Source organism: Etheostoma spectabile, chromosome 20, assembly GCF_008692095.1.
Source record: "Etheostoma spectabile isolate EspeVRDwgs_2016 chromosome 20, UIUC_Espe_1.0, whole genome shotgun sequence".
Taxonomy (NCBI): Eukaryota; Metazoa; Chordata; class Actinopteri; order Perciformes; family Percidae; genus Etheostoma; species Etheostoma spectabile.
The window spans coordinates 13,936,769-13,946,771 of NC_045752.1; the positions used below are offsets into that span (position 1 = coordinate 13,936,769).

The following is a 10,003-nucleotide window of genomic DNA, read 5'->3' on the forward strand; positions in this document are numbered from 1 at the left end:
TCCCCTTCTCTAATGGAGCAGTAATCACTCCCCTGTACAACTTGACACACAGCCCCAAAATAGAGTGTACAGGCTGGGTGGGGGATCTAGGGGGAAGAGTGGCACTGAGAGTCTCTTTTCTAAAAGCAGGTGCTGAACTCTCAGGGCCTCTTTTTGTGTTCGGCCATTTCTGCACTCTCCACATTGTCTGCCCTTGTTACATGTTGAGAGGCATTCAGCTAGAAGAAATGGGAAATTCTATTTCTCCACAAAGAATTTCAAATCACTAAAGAAATCCACATTTGAAAGAAAATTGTCAACAGCTCAATTCGTTCCTGCAATGAGTCTGGAGAAAATGAGCCATAGTTTGAAGTGGAAATGAAATTACGCTGATTACATGCCCAGTAAGTGAAAAACTAAATTTAATGGAAATTACTTTGAATTGTGTTACAGTCAGTGTGTCCCTATCTTCTTCAACCAGCAATGTCTCTCTGCTTTTTTTGGAGTTTTGGTATTTTGGTAACACAAATCCAAAAAGGGGACATGTAATTAACAAAATGATCAGTGTTACTTTCAGGATGATACATTTAACATAGTTGATTCTGTATTAACAGATTGTGAGCAATGTAAGAGGCTCTGGTGTTATTTACTTTGTGTTTGTTATAAAGTTCATTGTGTGCATTTTAATATTTTGTTAATGCCTCTTTTTTTTTTTTTTTACATTGCTTAGATTATAAATGGGATAGCCAGCTAGCACCAATGTTGAGAATTACCTCAGAGATTAGGATTTCTCTAAGCACCTTTTCTCTTAATCTTGGAACAAGGAAGAACTGCTCTCAATAACAATCACATTTTTAGTTAAACAAGTAAGCAACAAATCTTATCATGGCCAGTGACTGCAAAAAATTTAACCAAGGATATCTTCACTGAGTTTTTGTTGTTTTGCTCACAGAGTGAATGTGCAGTGTGTCACAGCAACAATGTCCAGGCAGTTGAAATAAAAGTCTATATCCTAATATCTAATATCCACAAATGAAATGTATAACAGGAGAATACATTGCAATACATGCATTGTTGACTAGTTCTTGCCCTTATTTGTTTGTTTGTCCAGTTTGGAAACAAAGCAGTGGCTCAAGTGGCATGTGACGTGTTTCAGCTGCTCATCTCTCACTGGGAACATCTCCAGAGGTTGGAGCCCACTCTGCCTAAGAAAATAATTGAGGTAATACACACACACACACACACACACACACACACACACACACACTCACACACACTGTTCAATTTCCAGTAGCCATTAGGGGCCTGTGAGAACATATTATTATAAGTAAGAAAATTGACTGAAAGATTTCTATCAAGTCAGTTAAGATTTTAAATGCAAGTCTTACATTAGTCATTACTCATGCATATACATACTCTACATCCCGTGGCATCACATCCATTTTAGCACACAGTCCTGACTCAGCTGATGAATAGGAGTGTGTCATCCAATTATCTTTCTCCTTGTTTTGTCCCAACACAGATCTTTGTGGCTACAATAGCCTTTTTGTTGCCTAGCGCAGAGCACTCAACAGTGGAAGCAGACAAAAAGGTACATGTTGGAAAGGGGGAGACCAGGCTGAGATCTAAAGGCCCTTGATCTATCATGTTGGAATGGTGCATTTGCAGAGGAATGTTTCTGCTGAAGTGATTTGTTTTCTTTTCCTCTCTTTACATCTGTATTTTCGGTCTTTGCTGTTCTCCTCTATTACCTGTTGTTTCTCAGGAACTGCCTAGAACTGTTTGCTGTATAAATATAATGTTGCTTTGTAGTTTGTTGACCAAATATATTTCTTGTTTCCCAGTTGATGGTGTCACTGCTGCTCTGCCTGTTGGACTGGTGCATGGCTGTTCCCCTGAGTCTGCTGCTGGAGCCCATCACCCTGCCTTCCCTGGAGGACCGCACATCTCACAAGGCCCCGCTGCTGGACTACATCTACAGGGTGTGTAGCCTCAAAGGCAGCTGGGAGTTGGAAAAAGATGAAAGTTTCAGTTACAACAAACACACTTGAAGAATGGCCACTCTTTTACTACTGACTGCTTTTTAATATCTTCTGAAACATACATAGTGTTACATAGCGTTACATGGCCCACTGACACAACAACTTCAGCTTTGACTGCTCCACCCCCACCCCACCAAATGGGATTGACACTTTAATTAGACTCACCTACACCGTGACCTCATGACTCTGCCTCATTTAACATTATAATGGCACTACAGCATAGAGGCACAAGCCATAACTGACACAAGCGGTTGGCATTTGTCATATGCAGGAAACCCTTACAACTTGCTTTGTAGTTGCATATACTGCATTTGTTTAAAACAGGCAAAATATGCAGTATTCAATGAATTTGTCCCTCTAACCCTTTTATTTATGATCTGACCCTGAGGATGAGGGCCAAGCTTCAGACACAAATGAATGAGGTATTATTCATTCCCTCCTGTCTGGGCAGATGCGGTCAACGGCAGATCTTTGTAAGGATGTCACCCCTGATAAGAAATGGTGCAATTATTCAAACAGGACCCTTTGTCCACTTGATAAGCTCAGGCTATAAATGCTTGTCCTGGAGATTTGAATGGAATATGTCTTAATATGAGAGCAACTGCAGCTGCCATGAAAGCAAAGACAATTTGACATGATTGGTTGTCTATCACCACACAAAGGCATGGCCCTTCTGGGTTTAATTGGAAATAATATATTAAGCAAGGCATCACAAGGTGTGACAATATTAATTCAATATCAAGAGTGAAATCTTTACATTTCAACGGATACCTTGGCTGCTTTTTATTCTCTATAGCAAATAGAGAATAGCTTCCCTAAAAGAAAACATCTCTCGTTTACTCCATCACTGGCATGTGTCACTGACAAGGTGGTAGAGTTAGAGGTAGAGTGTCCATTTATTTTTCATGCTTCACCCTTTATTTACAGGTTTTATACTTAAAAAGGCTTATTAAATACTAAGCCATCAAACACGAGCACAATACAGCTAATGAAAAGTTTGTTGTTGTTGCTATTCGTCCTGAGGTAAAAAGAAAAGTGAGGAAAGTTGTTATTGGTGACTAACAGCATGCAGACCGATGTGAAGTAACATTGCATTAGACGTCATTGGTTCACTGGAGTCCGACTCAAGCTTCTCCATCTGCTCCCTCAACCTGCCTCGGTAACCAGCTGCACCGTGCGTGTGCTTGTGCGTGTGCGTGTGTGTGTGTGTGTGTGTGTGTGTGTGTGTGTGTGTGTGTGTGTGTGTGTGTGTGTGTGTGTGTGTATTCTTGTTCTTGTTCTTTATTTATTTGATTTATGTCTACACATAGGTGGATTTGTGTATGCACAATATGTGCCCTAACTACAGTCTGCACTGAACTGTATGTTACCTTCCAGGAACTGTTGCTATGCAAAGTGCAGTCACTTAGTTGTCAAGCACAGCTGCGGGTTTCCCCCCTCCCTTTCTGTCTCTCCACCTCTCCACAGAGGAAGCTCTTTGGGGCTTTGGTGTAACAGCTGTTTGGTTCAGGTCTTTTCAGTTTCAAGCCTCCAGTCCCTCCCCCATGCACCCAGAGGACTGCTCGGTAGAATCATCCACATACTGTCTACATTGCACACACAATACTGTTTCAGATGGCAGGGCAGCCTGCCTCTCAGAGCGTCTCTCAGCCAAGTTTGAGCGTATCTGTGTACTGAATGGGATTAGCCTTTGCATGGCTTTACCCAAGTTGCTCTACTCTGAATGAGAGGCCCTCTCAGATACATACATTAGGGATATGTTTTGCCTGCCCACATGCAGCACCTTACATCCACTCAGATTATAGAGTAATACGTGTGTGTCTGTCTGTCTGTCTGTCTGTCTGTCTGTCTGTGTCTCTGTGTGTCTGTGTGCATGTTTGTGTGTGTGTGTGTTTGTGATATGAGCTGAGCACAAGGATAAAGTCTTAATTAAATCAAACAGTGTAAACCTGTCTATGGTTGTGATCAACTGGCCCCAGCGCGCCTTATCTAGCTCTGCCAACGGAGGCTCTGCCATCTGTTATGTTGATCGATACACTCACACATCACAGGAGAAATGGATTAGTGGCAATAAAGACCCTCTTTTTGCTCCTTCCTTCTATTCTTCCATGGCCTTATGATGTAAATGGACCATATATTCCTCTTTTTATATGCTTCTGGATAATGTAAACCAAGAGCAGGCCTGCAGGAGTGTCACTGTGCATTGTCTCACCAGACACCACCAAATCTAACAGGATGATGTCTTTACACATCAAAGTGCCTACAACGGTCATTCTATAGAAAAACTACCTTGGCACACTAAATCTGAATCACCAAGTACTACCCTTTCTCTACTGTTTCTCAGGTGCTTCACTGCTGTGTGTCCGGCTCCAACCTGCACACCCAACAGAGCCACTACCTCCTCAGCCTGTCAGACTTGTCCACTGACTATGACCTCATGTTGGGTCAGGTTAAGAGCTTTGAGCCACTACACTCCCAGACAACCACCACTGACTTTGGCAACCTCCTCACCGTAGCTGAGGGTAAGGACACTGAGCCTTCCTGATGCCCCTTTTTACCATCCGCTGTGTGAAAGATTGCACTGGCCTGGCAGATCGAATGACAATGATGGGATACATAGTATTTGTGCATGTATGTAATTATGTGTGGGAGAGTAAAAACTCTTTTTGGCTGTCAGCTGTCACATCATATCTTATCACTAGATGACTATCTCTGATCACTTTTTTCACACACTACTTCATTTCAGGTCCTACTGTGCTTCTAACAGACCACAGGGACACACATCTCCCCCTCCCCCCAAAAAAAAATAAAGTAAAAAGTTAAATAAAATCCAAAAAAGATTACAGGGAAAAGCAAATTATCCATTTGGAGCCTCTCCATTAAATGTCAATATCTTATTAAAAGTATGAAAAGGAAATCAACCATCACAGGGAATGGAATGTTCGCATTAGTACTTAGCCCTAGAGAGAAGACCCATTATGGGGTTCGAATAAAAATGTGATTTTTTTTTTTCTTTTTCTTTTTTGTGACCTTGTGATTCCATTAGGCAATGTATTTCTCTCTCTCTCTCTCTCTCTCTCTCTCTCTCTCTCTCTCTCTCTCTCTCTCGCCCCCTCTCTCCCTCATGTCCTCAACTTCCAAAAAGTCCTTAGAGCCTAAATACAAAGTGGAGTCTACTGAAACAATGTCAGACATTTGAGCAGTAGCTTTTGCCTGGAAACATTTCACCACACCTCTGCTTTCTGGGGCACAGCTGCACAGATTCTTACTAGAAATAACAAAACACTATCAAAAGGGCAAACCAAAGAGTGCCGACCTAGTTATATTCATGTCCCCACCTCATATTGATCAAGTCACATCAAAGGGCTAGTGCATCTCTAATGCAGCTTGTCCTGCTTTCTAAAGAGCTTTCTCCACTTTGATGGGGGATGATGGTATTGATAGCACTGTCACAATGCAAGAGTGCATCTTCTTGTTTTTCCTACATCACTGCAGAATAAAGCATGGCATGCCTTTCACTTGGGAGTACAAACCTGTGCATTTACATAAATGCAATTCACTAAGTAGAGTCCTATTAAGCAGCCTGTAAAGATGGTGATTCTCATTAGCACTCAGCCAGTCTCAACACATGTCCATTGTAAGAAGACTCAATGGGCTTTTCAAAGTTGTCTCTCATGATTAGATTCTACCTACTTAGGTGTGCTGGCCAAGCTATTGTGAGAAATGAATAAACTACCCCTATTAGTATTCATAAATGAGATTTGGCTTTGTATAAAAAAGAGCTAACAGAGATGATAGCATGTCGACACACAAATGTGGGGCTTTTGAAATATGGTTAGCAAAGTGTGCATTGAATGTATAATAAAAGATAGACCCGTGTGCAGCCTTATTCTAAACCCATCTAAACCATTGAGCATGTTTTACACTTACTAACGTGTTTTCCATCAGAGATGTCTCAGTATTTTTGTCTCTCTGCCCTCTTGCTTCCACCAGAAAAGCGACGCCGGAACATGGAGTTGATTCCCCTGACGGCACGAATGATTATGACACACCTGGTGAACCATCTGGGCCATCATCCGCTGAGCGGTGGCCCAGCCCTTCTCCATAGCCTTGTGAGTGAGAACCACGACAACCCGTATGTGGAGTCATCCGAGCTGTCCTCCGAGGTCTTCAAAAGCCCCAACCTGCAGCTGTTTGTCTTCAATGACAGCACGCTAGTGTCCTACCTGCAGATCCCGGCAGAGACCCCCACTGTTGGACAGCCCCCCAAACCTTCCTCCCAAGTGCGTGTAATTGTCCGAGACATCTCGGGCAAATACTCGTGGGATGGCGCAATCCTCTATTGCACAACCCAGGAAGACTCTCTTGATGCAGGAGTTTTTAATTCAGTTGATCGCCATCTTTCTACTACTGTTGCTCACAGCAGAAACCAGCCCAACTCTCCAACAAAGGGACCGTACAAAAATCACTCCTCCGTCTTGGACTCCCTCTCTGACTGCTGTGAGGAGGAAGAGATTGATATTTTGAATACACTTTTGGAGGACCTAGGCCAAAGCAGCCCAGAATGCCTGCCCCAGCCACAACTCAGGCTCAACCAGCCAGCCCCCTCACCCCATGGCATGAACCTAGAGCAAGAGAGCGCCATCCTAGAGGCCATTCTGCGTCAGACTCAGCAGGAGGAAGAGCAAGTAAGGAGATGGGATGCTGATGTAAGCTTTCGGGCAGCCTGCCAGAAGGAACCTTCACACCAGGAACCAAAAGCTCCTTTCTACTTCTGCCGGCTGCTGCTTAATGACCTTGGCATGAACTCCTGGGACCGCAGGTACTCTACCAACTAAAATTGCCTACAGTCACTGGTCAGCTTTGCACTATTCTAGAAGAAGAAAGAGAAAAACAGAGGAAAGTGGGGTTGTAAGAAGTCATACAGGGATCTGTTCTTATTTGTCTCTCAACATATATCTTTATCATTTAGTCTGCACGCCTACATCCTACATATAACCAGTAAGACGGACAAAATAACCTCTGCAGTCGATACCATTTTTGAACCCAAGTTACTTCCTTGATCCTTAAAGTAACTGATTTTGGCTCGTTACTCAAAAAGAAAAGGCAAAGTTAAAAGCACTGTGAAGTCTAGAGTGTCTTAATCTCCTCTCCACAGGATAAGAGTGCCCAGCTGTTTTCGCTGAGGTCTACCTTTCAGAGCTATATCTTTGCCGTGCTACCCCGTAAATTAAAAGCTTACACCTCTTAATGGTGATGGTACAACGTGCACACAGCTAGGAGATTGCTGTTTGCACCTGTGCCTTTTTGCTGTTGTTAATCTTGTCTGCAAAACAAAACTTTGGTTAAAAACAGGTTTTTCTTTGGAAATTGGCTAGTAGATTATACCACTTTTTCAAATGGCATTGTTGCCAGCAGGACAGTTTCCTGAATTGTGTTTTATATAAAGAGTTGAAAGTATAATGTTTAATCAACACTGTTTTTGTCAAACAGGAAAAGTTTCCATTTGTTGAAGAAAAACTTCAAACTGTTAAGGGAATTGAAGAACTTGGATTCCAGGAAGTGGTAATACCTTTATAAATTCCATGTGAAATTGTATGTCGCTGTAGCCCCTTGTTTCCACATTAGTGAAATTAACACAGGTTATAAATCATACACTTACTCCAAACAGATTATATTGCCCCCTTCCTCTCTTCCTCTCCAATAATCTTTCTAATTTGTACCATCTCCTGTTGATCACAGCCATCGAAGTCTCCCATTGTCACTCTTGCTGTCTTTCTCTTACCATGTCTCTCTTAGTCCAATCAATTAGTACACCACACATTGCTAATGACAGGAGCTTATTAAAGATTTCCCTTAGGACTGGTCTTCATTCTCCCAGATGGCCAGACTTGGTTGGGCAATAACAACCTGTGCGCAAGCATGCAAAGTGCCCTAAATCTACCTCAGCATGATTTACTGCCATGGCAACAGCGAAAGTAGATGGGGGCATTTGCTGCCATCTTTTTTTAAATCATGTTAGAGCTGGAGAGATTTGAAAAAAAATTGCAGACAAATTTTTTCCCATTCTGTTCTCCTGATGTTATTTGACATCTTACACTTACACACAATTAACCTTGATAAGCAAGGTGTACTGTAGTGTTTTTGACTCATTGGATTTGCGTTTCAAAGCATTTTCATCTGAAGTGGGTAGAGTAGTGAGTAGTTCAAGTTCCATTGTGTTTATAAAATTGGCTGCTGTGTTGTTGTTCTTTCAATATCGTCTACTATATGTTGTTTTTTCTGTAGCCGAGAGACACACAAGATTGCTGTGTTCTACATTGGAGAGGGCCAAGAGGACAAGTGCTCCATCTTGTCGAACAGTGCAGGCAGCCAGGCCTATGAAGACTTTGTTTCTGGACTAGGATGGGAGGTACCAAAAACCACACCCTCAAAGCAACACGCCCTCTGTGTCCACAGATGCAGCCAAAATATGCACACATTGCACAAGGCACGTTAAATTATCCATGTATCCCTCAGGTGGATCTGGCCACACACTGCGGATTTATGGGTGGCCTCCAGAGGAATGGCAGCACAGGTCTAACGGCTCCTTATTATGCTACCTCCACTGTGGAAGCCATCTTCCACGTCTCCACTCGTATGCCGTCTGATTCTGATGACTGCCTCACCAAAAAGGTAAAAAGGTCCTGTATCTGTTTTTAGCCTGTTATAACTTTTGACAGTTCCTGCCTGGCCGTCACTTTTTGATTATCATAACATGTATAAATTCCACACCTTAAATCCAGAGTATGCCAGGAATAAGGAGAAAATACTGCTTCCCTGTTTGATGCAGTGAAATGGCTACACAGTACTGCCTGCCCATAGCAGAATGTTGTTGTAGCCTTCAGCTCTGTGTTAAGCTGTGATCAGGAGGTGTGACTCCAGAGTGCGGGCATTGATTAGTGACCCTGGCCAGGCAGGCCTGAGGAGTAGAGAGTTGCAGGCGCGTGAGTGAAGAGAGGGCATGTGCCGCTGCAGTAATGACTATGATTCTGCTAGCCCCCCTCCCTGTGTGCTGTGACCAGGGCCTGGATTCAGCCATTAGCTCTCCCTGCTAGGGCAGGCGCCGGCCGGATGCCGGCAGGATCCTTTTATCCAATTCCTGCTGCCGCCACAGGAGCGATCGATTGGGTTCTGCAGTGGGATTCTGAGCTGTAGTGCACCAGTAGCAGTTAGCACGAAGAAATGAGCCACAAGGCCCCTGCCCGTGCTGCCAATCTTCTCATACAGTACCCTGCTGAGAAGGGAAATTCATCAGGCTCTCCTCATATCCAACCCCCCTCCAGTCCTCCACAGATCTTCCCCCTCTCACAAAATAACCCCCTACTCATTCCAAACCCATCCTGAACCTGCTTAGTGACCGCAAAAATTAGTTAGGCAGAATAAAGATTTTGACTTTGGTTGGCCAGAGTGAGGCGCTGGAGGGGTGGCTATGTCCAGAGTGGAGTCTGCTGCCACTCTTCTTCCCACCATTTCATTGGGAACCTCTGTAATTGCTCATGCTTTTGCATAGACCTCCACACAAGCCAGAAATTGTACAGAAATTGGCTGACTGGCTGCATGCATAGATGCATTAGAAAATGATATCAGGGCAGAAAGAAAGTGGTATGAAGAATTGGATTTAGAAACAGGCTTTGTCTGTCTACAACTAGGAAATATCCCTGTCAATTTAAAAATAGCACTTTTAGTACAGTAGTCACCCACTTTACTGGCTGTAACCATAGAGGCATACTGTGGGGGAGTGACGGATAAGGGAGCTCTCGCTGGGCAGATTGCCTGTTTGAAGACGATGGAGGGGGAAAAAAAACAAACAACTAAACCAAAAAGAAAAGAGGGAAAACCATGAATTCCTCAATCCAATTGTGGGTTTTAGGGCAGTGCATGCTGCAGTAGCAGCTGGCTTTAGTAATGCGGTTATAGAAGCGACCTGGAGAGAGAGAGAG

At 43.3% G+C, this 10,003-nt stretch overlaps 1 protein-coding gene across 9 annotated transcripts in view; it reads left to right on the forward strand.

Moving 5' to 3' along the window:
• ralgapa2 (Ral GTPase activating protein catalytic subunit alpha 2) overlaps positions 1-10,003 on the forward strand; it is a 105,888-nt gene that overhangs the window by 62,112 nt on the left and 33,773 nt on the right. For all 9 annotated transcript variants that reach the window (XM_032500988.1, XM_032500986.1, XM_032500982.1 and 6 more), the window contains 8 exons: positions 1,091-1,201; positions 1,502-1,570; positions 1,824-1,961; positions 4,366-4,543; positions 6,015-6,843; positions 7,515-7,586; positions 8,310-8,433; positions 8,541-8,696. In XM_032500988.1, coding sequence (XP_032356879.1) covers positions 1,091-1,201; positions 1,502-1,570; positions 1,824-1,961; positions 4,366-4,543; positions 6,015-6,843; positions 7,515-7,586; positions 8,310-8,433; positions 8,541-8,696 — 1,677 coding nt within the window. The remainder of the gene's footprint in view (positions 1-1,090; positions 1,202-1,501; positions 1,571-1,823; positions 1,962-4,365; positions 4,544-6,014; positions 6,844-7,514; positions 7,587-8,309; positions 8,434-8,540; positions 8,697-10,003) is intronic.